Source organism: Haliotis rufescens, unplaced genomic scaffold, assembly GCF_023055435.1.
Source record: "Haliotis rufescens isolate VD_foot unplaced genomic scaffold, xgHalRufe1.0.p SCAF_38, whole genome shotgun sequence".
NCBI lineage: Eukaryota > Metazoa > Mollusca > Gastropoda > Lepetellida > Haliotidae > Haliotis > Haliotis rufescens.
This window is the reverse complement of record NW_025964090.1, coordinates 2,280,765-2,300,289: the sequence shown is the minus strand read 5'-3', so window position 1 is coordinate 2,300,289 and position 19,525 is coordinate 2,280,765. Positions and strand designations below refer to the sequence as shown.

Genomic DNA, 19,525 nt, shown 5'->3' with positions numbered 1-19,525 from the left:
GTACTGTGAAGTAACATGGCAAGTGTGTGGTACATGTACTGTATTCGACGTAATAAGCGCCCTGCTCTAATAAGCGCCCACGGCGATACTTGCCAATATATTGGCCAGTGAACAATCCTAATTAGCACCCCTTCCGATTGATCAATGTTCACAAGAAGTATTTATTCGCGTATAATACTCACTCATGTGTTATATGCACACTTAATTATTGGCAATTAAATTCTTGAAAAATATATCTGTCGTACATAAACATTTCAGGCTGTCAGCATAAACCACAGAATTTATCTTTTAACTCGTTTCTTTCACTAAAATAATACTCTAATAAGAGCGCCCTATTTCTAATTTTGAGAGCGCCCTGGGCGCTTATTGCGTCGAATACGGTATATATGCAACAGAGGTCAGAGTTCCACTGGATGCAAACTGTGCCTGAACTCGCAAAAGCACACAAGTTTTACAGGTGTTCATTGTTCAGAGTTATCACATTTGCAAAGTCAGTCCCTTGTGTGGCTGCCATTTGTTCTTGAAGGTAATCTGGAGCTTGTAGACAAACATCAAGCTTCACCTCCCACATCTTTCTGAGGCAAGAGAGTTAACTGACCATAAAAGTCAAGACGATCTGATCGATAATCAAAATCTATATTGTGATAAACGGGTCTTACATCGCGTTGTGCATCAAATCATGTGAGCACCTTGATTAAAAACATGAAAAGGTTTGGAAAATATCTGTTGACAGCGAGTTGGCATGTTTTGCAAATCCTGCAATCGACCGAAATCTGCATGACAGTTTACGAACCAGACTTCGATTTCGGTGCGCGATTTTGATTGGACTATGCATAGACTCGTTAGTCCAGCCAAAATGTAACTCCATAATACCAGCCTAGTTCGGCAAGGGTAGAAACTGGACTTTTATAGTCAGTTAACTCTCTTGCCTCAGGAAGATGCTGTGGAAAGGATCATTCATAATTGAAAACCTCTAAGATGTGCCAGTTGACTTTTATGTAATGGATGTCAAAATTCATCTCATGACTGTCAAGTGGTATTCTTGGTAAACCTGTGCCGAACACCCTTGTGTCAATCATTTCAACCAAATTTAGCATTTTCATCTCAGGGGTTGATTTAACTGCTGGCCTGTTGGCCTGTGGCCAGTTAAAATTATGAACAACATGATGAAAGGCTTGCTGAAACGTAAAGTTGATGTCCCATCTGGCTAGTTGAAATGTCACCCCTTCTTTGTGTATGTTTAATTGTTTTTTAATTGGACACTGCTCATGAATCGTGTAATTTTAATGAGGAAATATGTAGGGGGAATGAGGTCGTGTGAATGGTTAACTCAAAGAACGATATATCCCAATCTTCTCAATAGAATGACACAACTGGCAGCCATTTTGTAATGTTCTTTACTTGCTGATAAATTACCACAGAATGAGGCAAATGGAAGCCAAGACTTAATCTCAGAGTGCAGGAAAAGACATTTTAGGGATGAGGAGTTCTAAAATATTTTGAGCACCCTGGGTAACTTCTGCTATGCGACCTGGGTTTTGGACGATTTTCTTCCTCCATCATCTAGTCGTGGGCCAGTAAGTTTGGAGAAGGGTCAGTAATTTTTTAAAGAAGCAAGCCCTGCTGGCTACAAACTGTTTGTTAACTCTACCCCTGTCATCTTGTTATGACACTATTTTATTGGTAGAATGCATAGTTCAGTTATTTTGACACGGTATAGTTGTCAGGCTTGCTTGACAATGATTAAAGGGTCTTTACTAAAATGTTGCTACAATAGTATATTGAAGAAGTTGTAGCAATGTTCGAATACACATTTCTGAAGTTTGCATTATTTTGTATATATTGTAGTTGAGTATAGTTAGACACAGGTAAATCAGTGGTTACAGTTTTATGTGTGTTTAAGGGGACACAGGTGGCCCAGTCGTCTAAGGGCTTAGGTGCCGCGATTCGCAGTGCAGAATTGCGTCCCCTGGGTGCACCAGAAACCTATGATTGTGGGTTTGAATCCCGGTTCACCCCGATTATGTTACTAGGTTTGTCAGCACCATACCTGTGCTAGTGGGTTTCACAAAAGTGGTAAACGTCTGAGACCTGCATCACTTGGGGCTTTCCTCCCACATTAAGCTGACATGTCGTGATATAACTGGAATACTGTTAAAAGCGGCATGAAACCAAACACACTCACTCACTCACTCATGTGTGTTTCAAGGCACAAAAGTGTCCTCGTGTGCCTGCTATAGCTGTTGTACTGTTTATGTAGGAACTTGGCCAATAAGTAAGAATTAGATAGTCAAGTGTGCATGGTTAATTTGTTTGTTAGCTATTTCTGAATAATATTTCTGAAGTTGGTATACTTGATGTTATCCAGTTTCCATGATACAACATTAATTCACCTGTTCTACAAATAGGGGCCTTTTGTCAGTTTTATATATATAGGGGCTTGTATAGGGGCCTGTTGTGTGTTCTACATTTAGGGCTCTGTTCTACATGTGTACAACCTCCGAGGTTCAGTGGACATTGCGTCTGCCCAGAGAGCAGAAGGTCATGGGTTTGATCCCCAGCCGCATCATACCAAAAACCTTTAATACATGGTACTTGTTGTTACCCTACCTGCAGCTGGGCATTAAGGGGCTACAACAAGAACTGGTCCGTATACTGTGTCTGAGTTGGGTATTCATGTTAAATTGTAGCATGGTATCTCAATGGGCTAGCACTTTAAAGTTGGCATTAGCCTATGCACTTCACTATCTCATGTATATAAATGCAATAATCTTGAATGCGACAATAAAACCCTATTTCACCCCACCTTCTACATGTATAGGGTCTGTTCTCTGTTCTACATATAGGAGCCTATTCTCTGTTCTACATATAGGGGCCTGTTCTCTGTTTTACATATAGGAGCCTATTCTCTTCTACATTTACATGATATAGGGGTCTGTTCTCTGTTCTACATATACATGATATAGGGGCCTGTTCTCTGTTCTACATATAGGGTCTGTTCTCTGTTCTACATATAGGAGCCTGTTCTCTGTTCTACATATACATGGTAATGGGGTCTGTTCTCTGTTCTACATATACATGATATAGGGGCCTGTTCTCTGTTCTACATATAGGGTCTGTTCTCTGTTCTACATATAGGGTCTGTTCTCTGTTTTACACATAGGGGCCTGTTCTCTGTTCTACATATAGGGGCCTGTTCTCTGTTCTACATACAGTGATCGCTCGCTATTGCGCTCTTCGATAAAGCGCTACCTCGGTTACTACACGCGGTAACGCATGGCTCCCAAAATTTATGTACACTTTTATTACTGAGAGTTTTACACAGACATAATTGTATTGTTGTTCGTTGTTCATTTGCACATAACGCTTCTCATTGCATAATCAACCGTTTATCGCTGAATGGAGTTCTAATAATCTGTTTGAAAACATCCGCGGCAAGTCCCGGAAATACGATTGTTCAACTAGTTAACTTTTCACACTATACATCCTTTGATCTTAGAAGCGCATGCATGTAATAAAAGAGAACCACAAGCGAAGTTTATATTCTTAATTAGTGGGCAATCCAATTTAAGGCTAAACTGTCACACACATGTAGTTGCTGTCACAACACGGCGGTCATTCATTTCGTAATCGCGCTTTCGTAACATCGCCTGTTTTTTCCCCGTAGTTATAACAAGCGATTTCATTGGATTAAAATTTGTTTCTAATGACGCTTTCTTGCCGAAATCTGCTACAAGTTTCGTGATTGGTCAATTTTGAGCACGTGACCTCAGGCAGCCAATCAAGTTGTGATACCAAGCTCGTGTTTGATAAATTTCAGAAGTTAGCGAAATATTTTTTGTTAAATCGTGTTTTTCTGAACGTTTTAAGCAGGAAATCACGATATATATTAAAAATATGGAACTTTGCGAATGTATCGTGCTAGGTTACGAGCTGTGACAAAGATTTTTCATGCATATATTTTTGCATTAAACGTTGTGTCCGAGCCGAGAATTCAAGGCAATGAAAGCCGAGATGTCATTTGACTTACATTACACGCGATCGCATGAAACGATGGAAATAATAACTTAGATGTAAGTTTGATTACTTTTAGATATATTTTTGTTGATTTTATTTATCACTTTGTATAATATATTTAAAGATTTGCTTAAAATAGTCTTTATTTTGCTCTTTGACATGTTCGATGCGGACCCGTTGTCGAAATGTGTGTCCGAGAATTTTATTTTCAATAACATCGCGGGAAATAGTGAATAATTTTTTAATTTATTGATAAAAAATGATAAATTAGAATTGAATACGTATTTCAGACATTGTGAAATATGACAGATTTAATAAATGAATGATATTACAGGTAGATCTAGGTCCATAAAAATATATACTATTTTGACGTGACGTGTGATAAACACATATTGATGATTTGAGATTTGCCGAGCGCGCTCCCCCGCCTCGGCCTTGGTTAAACAGCTCATCGTCTATAACGCCCACCAATTATTTGGACCCCATTGGTAGCGCAATAGCGAGCGATCACTGTATACATGATATAGGGATCTGTTCTCTGTTTTACATATAGGGGCCTGTTCTCTGTTCTACATATAGGGGCCTGTTCTCTGTTCTACATATAGGAGCCTATTCTCTGTTCTACATATAGGGGTCTGTTCTCTGTTCTACATATACATGATATAGGGATCTGTTCTCTGTTCTACATATACATGATATAGGGATCTGTTCCTTGTTCTACATATAGGGTCCTGTTCTCTGTTTTACATATAGGAGCCTATTCTCTGTTCTACAATAGGGGTCTGTGCTCTGTTCTACATATAGGAGCCTGTTCTCTGTTCTACATATTGGAGCCCATTCTCTCTTCTACATATACATGATATAGGGATCTGTTCTCTGTTCTACATATAGGGGTCTGTTCTCTGTTCTACATATAGGAGCCTGTTCTCTGTTCTACATATTGGAGCCCGTTCTCTGTTCTACATATACATGATATAGGGATCTGTTCTCTGTTCTACATATAGGGGCCTGTTCTCTGTTCTACATATAGGGGTCTGTTCTCTGCTCTACATATAGGAGCCTGTTCTCTGTTCTACATATTGGAGCCCGTTCTCTGTTCTACATATACCTGATATAGGGATCTGTTCTCTGTTCTACATATAGGGGTCTGTTCTTTGTTCTACATATAGGAGCCTATTCTCTTCTACATATACATGATATAGGGGTCTGTTTTCTGTTCTACATATACATGATATAGGGGTCTGTTCTCTGTTCTACATATACATGGTATAGGGGCCTGTTCTCTGTTCTACATATAGGGTCTGTTCTCTGTTCTACATATAGGAGCCTGTTCTCTGTTCAACATATTGGAGCACGTTCTCTGTTCTACATATACATGATATAGGGATCAGTTCTCTGTTCTACATATAGGGGTCTGTTCTCTGTTCTACATATAGGAGCCTATTCTCTTCTACATATACATGATATAGGGGTCTGTTCTCTGTTCTACATTTCTGATGTTCCCCGCCGTGATATTGCTGGAATATTGCTAAAAGCGGCGTAAAACCATACTCACTCACTCACTCACTCTGTTCACATATACATGATATAGGGGCCTGTTCTCTGTTCTACATATAGGAGTTTGTTCTCTGTTCTACATATACATGATATAAGGGCCTGTTCTCTGTTTTACATATAGGAGTCTGTTCTCTGTTCTACATAAAGGAGCCTGTTCTCTGTTCTACATGAAAAGGGTCTGTTCTCTGTTCTACCTATAGGGGCCTGTTCTCTGTTCTACATATAGGAGCGGGTTCTCTGTTCTATATATAGGGTCTGTTCTCTGTTCTACATATAGGGTTCTGTTCTCTGTTCTACATATAGGAGCCTGTTCTCTGTTCTACATATAGGGTCTGTTCACTGTTCTACATATAGGAGCCTGTTCTCTTTTCTACATATAGGAGCGGGTTCTCTGTTCTACATATAGGGTCTGTTCTCTGTTCTACATATAGGAGCCTGTTCTCTGTTCTACATATAGGGTCTATTCACTGTTCTACATATAAGAGCGGGTTTTCTGTTCTACATATATAGGGTCTGTTCTCTGTTCTACAAATAGGGGCCTGTTCTCTGTTCTACAAATAGGGGCCTGTTCTCTGTTCTACATATAGGGTCTATTCACTGTGCTACATATAAGAGCGGGTTTTCTGTTCTACATATATAGGGTCTGTTCTCTGTTCTACAAATAGGGGCCTGTTCTCTGTTCTACATATAGGGTCTGTTCTCTGTTCTACATATAGGAGCCTGTTCTCTGTTCTACATATAGGGTCTATTCACTGTTCTACATATAAGAGCGGGTTTTCTGTTCTACATATATAGGGTCTGTTCTCTGTTCTACAAATAGGGGCCTGTTCTCTGTTCTACAAATAGGGGCCTGTTTTCTGTTCTAGATATAGGGGCCTGGTCTCTGTTCTACATATAGGAGCGGTTTCTCTGTTCTACATGTAGGGGCCTGTTCTCTGTTCTACATATAGGGGCCTGGTCTCTGTTCTACATATAGGGGCCTGGTCTCTGTTCTACATATAGGAGTGGGTTCTCTGTCCTACATGTAGGGGCCTGTTCTCTGTTCTACATATAGGGTCTGTTCTCTGTTTTACATATAGGGTCTGTTCTCTGTTCTACATATAGGGGATGTTCTCTGTTCAACATATTTGAGCCTTCTCTCTGTTCTACATATACATGGTATAGGGGCCGGTTCTCTGTTTTACATATAGGAGTCTATTCTCTGTTCTACATATTGGAGCCAGTTCTCTGTTCTACATACTGGAGGCTGTTCTCTGTTCTACATATAGGGGCCTGTTCTCTGTTCTATATATAGGGGCCTGTTCTCTGTTCTACATATAGGGGCCTGTTCTCCATTCTACATATTGGAGCCTGTTCTCTGTTCTACATATAGGGGCCTGTTCTCTGTTCTATATATAGGGGACTGTTCTCTGTTCTACATATAGGGGCCTCTCCTCTGTTTTTTATATATAGGAGCCTGTTTTCTGTTCTACATATAGGGGCCTGTTCTCTGTTCTACATATAGGGGCCTGTCCTCTGTTCCTAATATATAGGGGCCTGTTCTCTGTTCTACATATAGGGGCCTGTTCTCTGTTCTACATATAGGGGCCTGTTCTCTGTTCTACATATAGGGGCCTGTCCTCTGTTCCTAATATATAGGGGCCTGTTCTCTGTTCTACATATGGGGCCTGTTTTCTGTTCTTATATATAGGGGCCTGTTTCTGTTCTACATATATGGGGCCTGTTCTCTGTTCTACATATAGGGGCCTGTTTTCTGTTCCTAATATATAGGGGCCTGTTCTCTGCTCTACATATAGGGGCCTGTCCTCTGTTCCTAATATATAGGGGCCTGTTCTCTGTTCTAATATATAGGAGCCTGTTTTCTGTTCTTCACATAGGAGCCTGTTTTCTGTTCTTCATATAGGGGCATTTATCTGTTTTTATTGATTTGCCCAGAATACAGAAACTAGTTCTGTTTAAGGCCTGTTTAAGGTCGCTGAACAACATGCACAATCAACCTTTATTCAACAGTTAACGTCTTTGTGCTGCATTCAAGAAAGCTTCATGAATACTGGTCCCGGCATACTGCAGTAGAGTAAGCGTTATCTGTGGTCTTGCCGTCAATGCCGTGGAATAATTACAGACCTTCTGCAGACAATGCGTTGTATTCCTCATGCGTATGTAAGGTAATGCTGGCAGTGCACAATTCCCCTCTGACAGTCGCAGACTGTAGGCATGGGCAGTGTCAGTGGTGATCAGGGAGCTGATCAATACCAGAGGATGGCTCATCAAACTGAATTCCGTCGGCAGGCACAGGGGTTGTGATTACCCTGATTACATGCTCTCTGTCGCTCAAGCATCTCGTTCTCACGTCACTCTACCGAGCTGCGCTTTCCAGAGGGATGGCGATTCTCCTACTGTGACCTGCTTGCACATGGACTTTGTAATGTCTGTTTTGTGGATGGGTTGTGATGCACAGTTGCTGCTGACCTTGAACGGATGTAATGCCACTCCTCGCCCATAGAGGGAATGACATCGGCACTTGTCATGTAGACGACAATGCAGCTGTACGAGAGGTCCCTGTTTGTGTAAGTTCTTCTAGAATGTTTTTCTGGTGGTTGTACTCTCGGTAGGGTTTGTTCGTTGTTTGATGAATTGTGTGAGTCTTCAATCTCACTAAAATCAGCTTGATTGTTTGTTTGTTTGATGCTGCACTCAGCAATATTACTTCTGTATGACGGCAGCCTGTAAATAATGATGTCTGTGCATGGCAATCCAGTGATTGACATTTTGAACATTGATCTACCTAATTGGGATATGATTACATACTATCAACCCAGACACTTGACCTGACCACCCGATCTATTTAGTCGCCTCTTTAGCAATAGGTTGCTGGGGACCTGTTTTCTTACCCAGAATCCCTACAGGTTTAAAACCTGGGCCCCGTTCCACAAAGCGATCTTAGCGCTAAGATGATCGTAACTCCCATACTTAAACATAGACTTATGGCGGTCTCAGCAATAAGATCGCTTTGTGGAACGAGCCCAGGTCTTTTACTCTGATAGGTAGATCTCTGCATGAGTGAGTGAGTATGGTTTTACGCTGCTCTTAGCAATATTCCAGCAATATCACGGCTGGGACACCAGAAATGGGCTTCACACATTGTACTCGTGTCCGGAATCGAACCCAGGTCTTCGGCGTGACGAGGGAACGCTTTAACCACTAGGCTACCCGACCGCCCCGATCTCTGCATGAAGATCTGAGGACCCCTTGATAGAAGTTTATATCTTTCTAATCCACCATTCAGCATCAAGGCTTGTAATTTCTCTGTACGAGTGAGCGATCCATTCAGACAAGCCTATCTGATTTTTTATCTCAAAAACGAATATAACCGTGGGGAATACAAAATTTACAGCGCTATTGGAGTGTTGTTGATATTTTTTTTGTCATGTCACCACCCAAAAGCATGTACTATAGATGGTGTATTTGTGGTTGTGATTTTGTTTTGCTGAGATTGAAATTTCCAAATCAATGCAATACAGAAATGAAGTTGAATTGTTTTAGAAACCTGACATCTGATTGGCTTGAGAACCCACTCATCCTTAATTGTGATTGGATAGTCATAGTTCACTCAAGGTTCAACTCAAGTGACCTTAAAAGGATATGTTTGCACATCTTGACGCAGACATGTATCGTATCGAAATGAAAGCTCTTGATTCTAAAGTGAAAGATGAATCTTACGTGTGGAAACATTTGTACAAGATGATTGAACAAAATGTTCATGTCACTAGAGATGTAACGATACGATGGGGCCACAACGATACTTTGGGCACGATACAGTTCATATCCTTATACAGTACTTTTATTTAAGAAGTTGATATTCTTTCTTTTTACAGGTGAATCACGACCCTGAAACATTTGTTATTGAGTTTCAGAGATCAAAGATGGGACATTGTAGGCCAGAAACATATCGGTAGAGGGCTCTGTGAATTTTAAACTTTTATGTCCAACCTTGAAACACTAGAGAATATGCATAAGTTTGTTGTTGGACAGTTTCTGTTATTTTTCACATGCTTGCTGACTTGGTTGAGGCATGTCATCGTATCCCAGCTGCGTTGATCGATGCTCATGATGTAAAGCACTGGATTGTCTGGTCCAGATTTACAGACCGCCGTCATATAGCTGGAATATTACTGAGTGCGGCATTCAATGACAAACTAACAAACAATTCATTTTTTTCCCATTACAACCATGATCGTGATTAACATTGAATGAAGATCACAATTATTGAAGGATTTCTCTTTGTTTTTTAATCATTCTGAGATGGTGAAACAGGCATGTCAAATAAAACACAACTTGAAGGTACTGTTTTTGGTTCTAGCAAGGTCAGGGCATATGTCATTTATTGCATCTTCAGCATCCCAGTGTTGTATGGTTGTCACCATGGCTCAGTAGGATGTGTCAGTGCCGTGTCCATGTTCTGCTTATTATGATTTTGAAATAGCTGTGTTAGTGATCCAATGACCATGGGTTATATTGATCCTGATTATGATTCTTGGTTTGTCTGCACCTTAACTGTGCTCTTGGGTTTCACCGAAGGGTGAAAATCTCTGGGCTCACCTCTCACAAGCTGACACTTTGTGATATGTTTGTTTGTTTATTTGTTGTTTAACCCCGCACATAGCAATATTCCAGCTATATGAAGGCAGTCTGTAAATAATCAAGTCTGGACCAGACAATCCAGTGATTGATGTCATGAGCATCCATCCACGCAATTGGGATATGATGACATGTATCAACCAAGTGGGCGAGCCTGACCACCAGATCCAGTTAGTCGCCTATTACAACAAGCATAGTCGCCTTTTACAGCAAGCATGGGTTGCTGGAGACCTATTCTACCCCGGATCTTCATGGGTCACTTTGTGATATGACTGAAGTACTGTTTAATGCGTTGTTCAACCAAACTTTACTCACTCACAATTGATGCAGCTATGGGCATTGTCACATGTACAATTAATTAATAATCACTTATATTCAGTGTTAATTTAGTTGCCTGTCTGCTAGCCAAATGCCAGTGACTTTTAATTTGGCAAGTAAAATTTCCATAAAGCTGGACTGTCTTGTGCAAAATTCTTGTCAATATATATGTAATTGTACGAATCATGGAGTCAGTTAAGGCATGGTTTAATGCCAAAGTCTGTATGTTTTCATTTCTTCATTGATCAGAAACTCACACGAAGTAGTTAACAGGGTTTCTGCTGGCTTTTGTGACTGGTTGCAAAATTTTAAGTGTAACTGTCATGCTTGTATGTCATACAATCTCATTAAAATCAGACCTTAGTTCTCGCTACCGCTAAACAAAGATCTGAGGACATCCCAGTAGAGGTCACGTCAGAACGACCTTTCATCCCACCAATCAGAGCGTCTCTTACCAGATCATGAAAGTGACAGTTGGAATGTGATTTCTAATCATGCATCCTCGAAAACTTTAACACGCAAGGTCGGTCTGACGTGACCCGTAATTGGATTTCCTCAGATCTTTGTTTAGCGGTAGCGAGAACTAAGATCTGATTTTAATGAGATTGGTATGTCATAGTGGCAGTTTTGGCACAAACATGGTTCCGACTGTAGGGCCAGTAAAATATGATGAGGGCTTAAAACATTTTTAGTTAACAAGCCCTTCTGGCCCTGTGAACTTTGGATATTAATTCATTCACTGCTTATATTAGCTTGTGTTAGTCATATGTATGTTGTCTAGTTTCTTGCATCTCATCAGAAGGATCATGTTTAGTTCTATGTGATCACTATCAGAGATTCACATTTAGTTTCTCATTACTTGTGGGGGCACGGGTGGCCCAGTCGTCTAAGGCGCCGCGATTCACTGCGCAGAGTTGCGGCCCTTCGGCACGCCAGAAACCTATGATTGTGGGTTCGAATCCCGGTTCACCCCGATTATGTTTCTATGTTTGTCAGCACCATACCCATGCTCGTGGGTTTCACAGAAGTGTTGAATGTCGTAGACCTGCATCACTTCGGGCTTTCCTCCCACATTAAGCTGACACGCTGCGATATAACCTAACACACTCACTCTCATTATTTGTATATATTCATGTGGAGTTAGAAGCACAATGGGTAGACTGTTCTAGACACTTGCTTGTCATCTCCCAGAGTTTCACACTGTACTGCGACACCATGGATGGATTTGTGTAGTTTTGCAAAGATGACTTTCTAAGAACAATTGCATTCATCAGTGTTTTACTTATATCATGTATATTGACTACTGTTTCTTTTCCTTGCAGTATCCCACTCCAGTTAAATGCTGGGAAGGGTCGGGGAAGCCGGATCAGTCCGGTTGTATCCAGTAAGTACTGACTGTATGTTTCTCTTGTACTGTAACAGGAGGAGAGAATTTGATGTAGAAGTTGTTAAAAATGTGCTAGGGAAGTCAGACAAATGGGTCTTTTCAGAAAGCAAACTTGATAAGAAACTTGCAGATAACATCTCACTGTGCAAACACTGACTCTTTTGTGAAATATGGGGGACCACTAACTTACCAGTAATGATGCAGGTTCATAACAAATTACAGATGAAAGAATGCATGCAATATATTGTGCAACGTATTGCAAAACATGAATCATTATTGCAATAAATTGCTGTACAAAAGTCCAATACCTGTCACAACTTGTTTTTGTCCCTGTTATCAGTGAAATATGTCCACTCCGCAGAACCATACCGTTTGTTATGATTCCCGATATATAAACATTTATTGGGCCATTTTTGCGGACTTGGGCCGAATATCAGCCCATGTGGAGGTCTACAATCCCTTTTTTGAACAGTAACAATACAAGTTGTATCAATGTATTTTTGTTATCAAAGATAGAGCAGAGGGGCAATTGATACAATTTTAAATTATGTATTTATTTTCTGTTTGTTTCTTTTCGCTCAAGATTTTGTGAAAGAACAGAGGGTCAAATGAAAATAATTTAAAATTATTTATTTTATTTATTTTATTTTCTGTTTGTTTCTTTTCGCTCAAGATTTTGTGAAAGAACAGAGGGTCAAATGGAAATAATTTTAAATTATTTATTTTATTTTCTGTTTGTTTCTTTTTGTTCAAGATTTTGTGAAATATGAACAGTGTCACCTCATATGAGCAAGGCGGTTGACATGGAGTCATGTGTATTGCCTGTTGTTTTCCAGACATGACTAATATGCTGGTGTCCCCTGCTGTGCCAGTGGCATTCTCCAACCAGAAGGCGCCGGTCTTCCCTCCCCCATCTGCAACCAACTCCCAGCAGCCTCAGGACAACTTCCCCTCCTCAGGCAGAATCCTCCTCCAGAAACTACGCAAGAGTAAACGTGAGTAGTGACTTCCTGGGACAGTCTGCCTTGTATGGTGGCTCCGGCCAGGGTGATGATGATACTGATGCTGTGATGGGGATGATGATGTTGATGTAGTTGATGTTTGTTGTTTAACGCTGCACTCAGCAATATTGCAGCTATATGACGGCGGTCTGTAAATAATCGAGTCTGGACCAGACAATCCAGTGATTGATATCATGAGCATCCATCCACGCAATTGGGATACAATGACATACATCAACCAAGTCAGTGAGCCTGACCACCCGATCCCGTTAGTCGCCGCTTACGACAAGCATAGTTGCCTTTTACGTCAAACATGGGTTGCTAAAGACCTATTCTACCCCAGATCTTCACATCTTAAACATTACATCATTTATTTTGAAATCTTAAAATATTCACTCATTTGGGGAAAAACCCAATAGAGTGATGATTAGAAGCGTGAAAAAATATTAGTTACCCAAAGAAACATGTAATAACTAGGGCTGCAACGAATAACCTATGAGGCGAATACGATTCGTATCACGAATATAGGCTAATGAATACGAATATTAATTCACAAATACAATAATAAGTCAGTAGTTGATGTATTATTTGTTATATTCAGTGAAACATTAACAACATAAATTATTTGACATGGTTTGTTAATTATCTATATTATACATTCACATACTGCACTTGTCCAGGTACCAGTATCTGCTCAAAAGCTACAATGACCAGTGACCAAATTCCTGTCAAATTAAATATTATAAGAGTGTTGTCTTTAAAGAAATCTATGCATATCATATGTTCTTATGGATGTTTTAGGTACAGGGTATGTAAATGGACATGATTGCATATTCATAAATATTTGATTCTAGTGGCCACGAATAACGATTTCGATTCATGAAAGGATACGGTTCGATTCACCCAATACGCGAGTGAATCGTAACGGCCCTAGTAATAACCCAATTAAAACAGAAAGCCTAGGGTTAAAACTCAATTGCTCAAAAAGTTATCTGGAGCTCTGCTCAACGGTGCGACCATCTGCACTCAGAAGCCAAGTCATGTTGAATGATTGATATAACTTGATTGGGCATAAACGGAAGGGGTTTAAATCATCATGAGAACTAGGCTTGTTTCATTGATAAATGGTAGTCACACTTCCATATATGGCACATGCTTCTTAGGAATGGAGTGACAGACAGTTGACTTCATTTCTTGGAATTTGTCATGCAAGGTAGATCTAGTGCCAACTTTTGAAGCATCGATAGGCCTAGGTTTGATGAAATATTCAAGTCACAGTCGGGGCTCACACACTCTCGATAGCGAAAACTTATGACTTTTAACGAGTCATAGTATGACATTAATGATATATGTATCCATTCCCTGTCAACTAAAGTTTGTTTCAAGGTGTCAATAGCGATAATCTGACTGTGGTTGCTGAAATAAACGTGAATTGTGCGATCTAGTGAAAGGGGTTTAAGTCATCATGATGTAAAGCTTTTCATTGGTGGGTGACCATGATAACTGAAAAGACCAAACGTTTTTCAGAAATGTTAATTCCATGTACTATGCTTGTTGAAACTGTAATCAACAATCACACAATGTTGTTTTTCATCAATGATTTGTTTTCAGTTTATGTTAACATTTTGCTATTTTTCCAGCTAAGACTGCAGATGAGGTGCTGAAACGCTATCTCAAAGTGGAACCCAAACCTCCAAATGAGGTACGTATGGCTTGTCATTGCTTCATAACTTCAAGACCTTGTAGACTGCCTCCGTGGTCTAATGATACAGTGTCCGCCCGGAGAGCGGAAGGTCCAGGGTTTGATCCCCGTCGCGTCATACCAAAAGACGTTAAAAGATGGTACTTGTTGTTACCCTGTCTGGCGCTCGGCATTAAGGGGCTAAAACAAGGACTGGTGGGGTCTGAGTTAGGTATTCATGTTAAACTGTGGCATGGTATATCAGTAAGCTACCACTATAAATCAGTCCGGACTAGTACAAGCAACCACACACATACATAACGCATACACGTTGCTATATCAGTGCAATAACCTTGGACATGATTTTAAACCCATTTCACCTCACCTCAAGACCTTGTATAATCATGACCAATGAATAAAGCTAAGACTCACATGCTTTTTGCCACCAATGACAGCCCAATTTGTTCAAGTCTTTTATATCCAATTTTAAATATGATTGTCAGGGCAAAAACTATTTATGACCTTGTTATGACCATGCTCTTAAATTCTCTCAAAGGCATATTGGTGGTTAACTTTGGCATGTATTTTTCTCTATATTATGATGACATATGTTGTTCAAATCATTAGATTTTAGTGTTAGGTTTTAGTCCTCAATATGTAATGCAGAAAATATTTGAATATCAATGCTGACAGCAACTGTTTTGAAGTGACTGTCTTTTTTTACTTTTAACCTTTTAAACTAGACTACATATCCAGGTGAGCTACAGTGACTGATGCTCTATTTTTTTTAAAAATGTGAGGCTGAAGGCCTTTCATTTTGTATACTTGAGAGAGGAAAACAGTGTTCAAGGCATCTGTCATCTTCCCGAGGCAAGCATTTCCACTAGTCTATATCAAAGCCATTGTTCCAACCTTTGCTGCAACTTTTCTTGGCTCAACCCACTCGAACCTTGCGTAGATAATGAGTTGTACCCCTTGTAATGAAAACACGATATCCAGTCAGATAGCTGTTCTTATCTTGACGGCTTCACAGTGATGGCGACTACCATAGATGACGACCTAGTCAATCAGAAAACGAAAAATTCGTGATTTCAAGACAAATACAGGTAATTGGTGAGGGGTTTAAAAGGTGAAACAGACATATTCATGTCAACAAAGACAGGCAGCGGTAAATCTCTTTCGTACGAATATGTACCACTCGTGGATGTTGATTTTGTGGACCGTTCTCTAATTGGACTATCGACATGTGCGATAGTCCAATCATATTTAGCACAGGAAAGTGGGCTTGGTGTGGCAAGGGTGGAAACAAGACTTTGATAAAAAGGCCAGTGGACACTCTTGCCTCGGGAAGATGGACGTCTGTATGTTGACAGATGTGATTGGCATGAGGCAAGAGTGTTTTGTAAAGAAGGAAGGGAACACAGTGATTTTCTTTGTCTGTATAAATGCTTGGGGACACTAAAATGATGATGGTGATGGTTATTTTATTCCAGGAGTGTTGTGTCTGCTATTCAAATGATGGTCTTCTTGTTCTTTTGTATCTGGGGGCACGGGTGGCCCAGTCGTCTAAAGTCTAAGAGTTTCGTCCCTTGACCACGCCAGAAACCTATGATTGTGGGTTCGAATCCCGGTTCGCTCCAATTATGTTTCTAGGTTTGTTAGCACCATCCCCGTGCTCGTGGGTTTCACCGAAGTGTTTAAACTAAAAGTCTGAGACCTGCATCACTTCGGGCTTTCCTCCCACATTAAGCTGACACACCACGATATAACGGGAATACTGTTAAAAGTGGCGTTAAACCCAACTCACTCACTCTTTTGTATCTGCTAATCAAGTGACGGTTCTGTTATTGCAGGACTGTTGTATCTGCTATGATGCGTTGCATGAAGAGTCAAGCTACGGAAGCGCTGGAGATGAAGACCACCAGGTTGTCTCCCTTGTCAAGTGTACCCACATGTTCCATCGCATGTGTCTCAATGCTATGTACGATAGTGGTCACAAGGTGAGTTGTCTCTCTTTAGCATTTATATGTGACCCCATCAGGGGTTACTGTTCCACTCAATACCCCCCTTCAGGCAGTTGCAGTCCGTGTTACGCTGCATATTGTTTTTACTTTGTGTTCCCTCTATATTCCGCCATCATCTTCTCTATGTCAATCTGATCTTCAAGCCCTTTTTGACCAACTCGGGGGCACAGGTGGCCCAGTCGTCTTAAGGCGCCGCAATTCGCTGTGCAGGGTTGCGTCCCTTGGGCACGCCAGAACTCTATGATTGTGGGTTCGAATCCCGGTTCGCCCCAATTATGATTCTAGGTTTGTCAGCACCACGACCATGCTCGTGGGTTTCACCGAAGTGGTAAACGTCTAAGACCTGCATCACTTCGGGCTTTCCTCCCACATTAAGCTGACACGCCGCGATATAACTTGAATACTGTTAAAAGCGGCGTTAAACCCAACTCACTCACTTTATGACCAACTCACCCAACCCTGCATTATAATGGGAGATTTCAATGTCCGTAATCCACTTTGGGGCAGTAATAACACCAATACAAAAGGTAAGATATTCACGGATTTCCCCTTAAATAACATTTTATGTATTTTTAAAGATGGGTCTGACACATATCTACATCCTGCAAATGGCTCATACTCTTCTCTGGATTTATCTGTTGCTGATGCCAATCTGTTTAATGAATTTGAATGGTCAGCCCACAATGACCTTTGTGGAACTGACCATCTTCCCACTGTAATTTGAACCGTAAATCCAACTGATGCTCCACCATCATCAACATGGAATTTTACAAAGGCCAGTTGGTATTTATTTCACACACAAGCACTGAAAGATTACGGACTGAATTAATTCTAAATGTTAATGATCCTATTCAATTTTTTTCTGATGAATTAAATATCATTGCTGATGAAGGTATACCAAAGTCCTCTACGGTTCCACATATCCACAATCCATGGTTTAACACTGACTGCAGACAAGCTAGAAAGGCTAGGAAGAAGGCAGAAAAATATTTTTATATGCTACTGTCATTCCTATACCTAAGCCTGGTCGAGATCATACCGATCCCTCTAATTACAGATCAATATCCCTTACTAGCTGCGTTTGTAAGACTATGGAACGTATGGTAAATAATTGTTTAGTTTGGTACTTGGAAACAAACAATCTCATTACTAACATTCAATGTGGTTTCCACAAAAATCTAAGTACCATCGATCCTTTAGTACGTTTAGAATCTTTTATTAAAAATTCCAAAATATATAAACAACATGCTGTATCAATATTTTTCAATCTTGAAAAGTCATATAATACCACATAGAAGTATGGTATTTTCAAAGATCTTCATGATTTTGGTTTAAGGGGCCGTTTGCCTCTACTTGTATCTCTGTTTTTAAAAGATAGACAATTTCAAGTTCGAGTGGGTTTGACCCTGCCTGACCATTACAATCAGGGTGTCCCACAAGGCAGTATCCTGTCTGTCACATGTCCTGCTTGACTGTGTTGATAATGTGGCTTAATGTGTACATTGATCTAACATGTTCTTCTATGCACAGGTACTACAGTGGTTTTTCACTGATTCTACTCTTTAACGTTGCAGGATGGAAGTATCCAGTGCCCAACATGTAAGACAATCTATGGTGAACGCCTTGGAAACTGTCCCCCTGGGGAGATGGAGTTCCACCCGATCCCTCACACTCTCCCCGGCCACCCTGACTGTCAGGCCATCAGAGTTGTGTACACTGTCAACCCAGGAATACAGGTAAGTCTCCACCCCTCACACTCTCCCTGGCTGCCCCAACTGTCAGGCCATCAGAATTGTGTACACTGTCAACCCAGGAATACAGGTAAGTCTCCACCCCTCACACTCTCCCCGGCCGCCCTGACTGTCAGGCCATCAGAATTGTGTACACTGTCAACCCAGGAATACAGGTGAGTCTCCACCCCTCACACTCTCCCCGGCCACCCTGACTGTCAGGCTATCAGAGTTGTGTACACTGTTAACCCAGGAATACAGGTGAGTCTCCACCCCTCACACTCTCCCCGGCCACCCTGACTTTCAGGCCATCAGAATTGTGTACACTGTCAACCCAGGAATACAGGTGAGTCTCCACCCCTCACACTCTCCCCGGACGCCCTGACTGTCAGGCCATCAGAATTGTGTACACTGTCAACCCAGGAATTCAGGCGAGTCTCCACCCCTCACACTCTCCCCGGCCGCCCTGACTGTCAAGCCATCAGAGTTGTGTACACTGTCAACCCAGGAATACAGGTAAGTCTCCACCCCTCACACTCTCCCTGGCTGCCCCAACTGTCAGGCCATCAGAATTGTGTACACTGTCAACCCAGGAATACAGGTAAGTCTCCACCCCTCACACTCTCCCCGGCCGCCCTGACTGTCAGGCCATCAGAATTGTGTACACTGTCAACCCAGGAATACAGGTGAGTCTCCACCCCTCACACTCTCCCCGGCCACCCTGACTGTCAGGTCATCAGAGTTGTGTACACTGTCAACCCAGGAATACAGGTGAGTCTCCACCCCTCACACTCTCCCCGGCCGCCCTGACTGTCAGGCTATCAGAGTTGTGTACACTGTCAACCCAGGAATACAGGTGAGTCTCCACCCCTCACACTCTCCCCGGCCACCCTGACTGTCAGGCTATCAGAGTTGTGTACACTGTCAACCCAGGAATACATGTGAGTCTCCACCCCTCACACTCTCCCCGGCTGCCCTGACTTTCAAGCCATCAGAGTTGTGTACACTGTCAACCCAGGAATACAGGTGAGTCTCCACCCCTCACACTCTCCCCGGCCACCCTGACTGTCAGGCCATCAGAGTTGTGTACACTGTCAACCCAGGAATACAGGTGAGTCTCCACCCCTCACACTCTCCCAGGCCGCCCTGACTGTCAGGCCATCAGTGTTGTG

At 41.4% G+C, this 19,525-nt stretch overlaps 1 protein-coding gene across 1 annotated transcript in view; it reads left to right on the top strand.

The window, feature by feature from the left end:
* Positions 1-19,525, top strand: part of LOC124118495 (E3 ubiquitin-protein ligase DTX1-like) — a 29,841-nt gene that overhangs the window by 7,346 nt on the left and 2,970 nt on the right. The window contains exons 3-7 of the mRNA XM_046480612.2: positions 11,853-11,914; positions 12,754-12,912; positions 14,559-14,620; positions 16,453-16,599; positions 18,198-18,359. Coding sequence (XP_046336568.1) covers positions 11,853-11,914; positions 12,754-12,912; positions 14,559-14,620; positions 16,453-16,599; positions 18,198-18,359 — 592 coding nt within the window. The remainder of the gene's footprint in view (positions 1-11,852; positions 11,915-12,753; positions 12,913-14,558; positions 14,621-16,452; positions 16,600-18,197; positions 18,360-19,525) is intronic.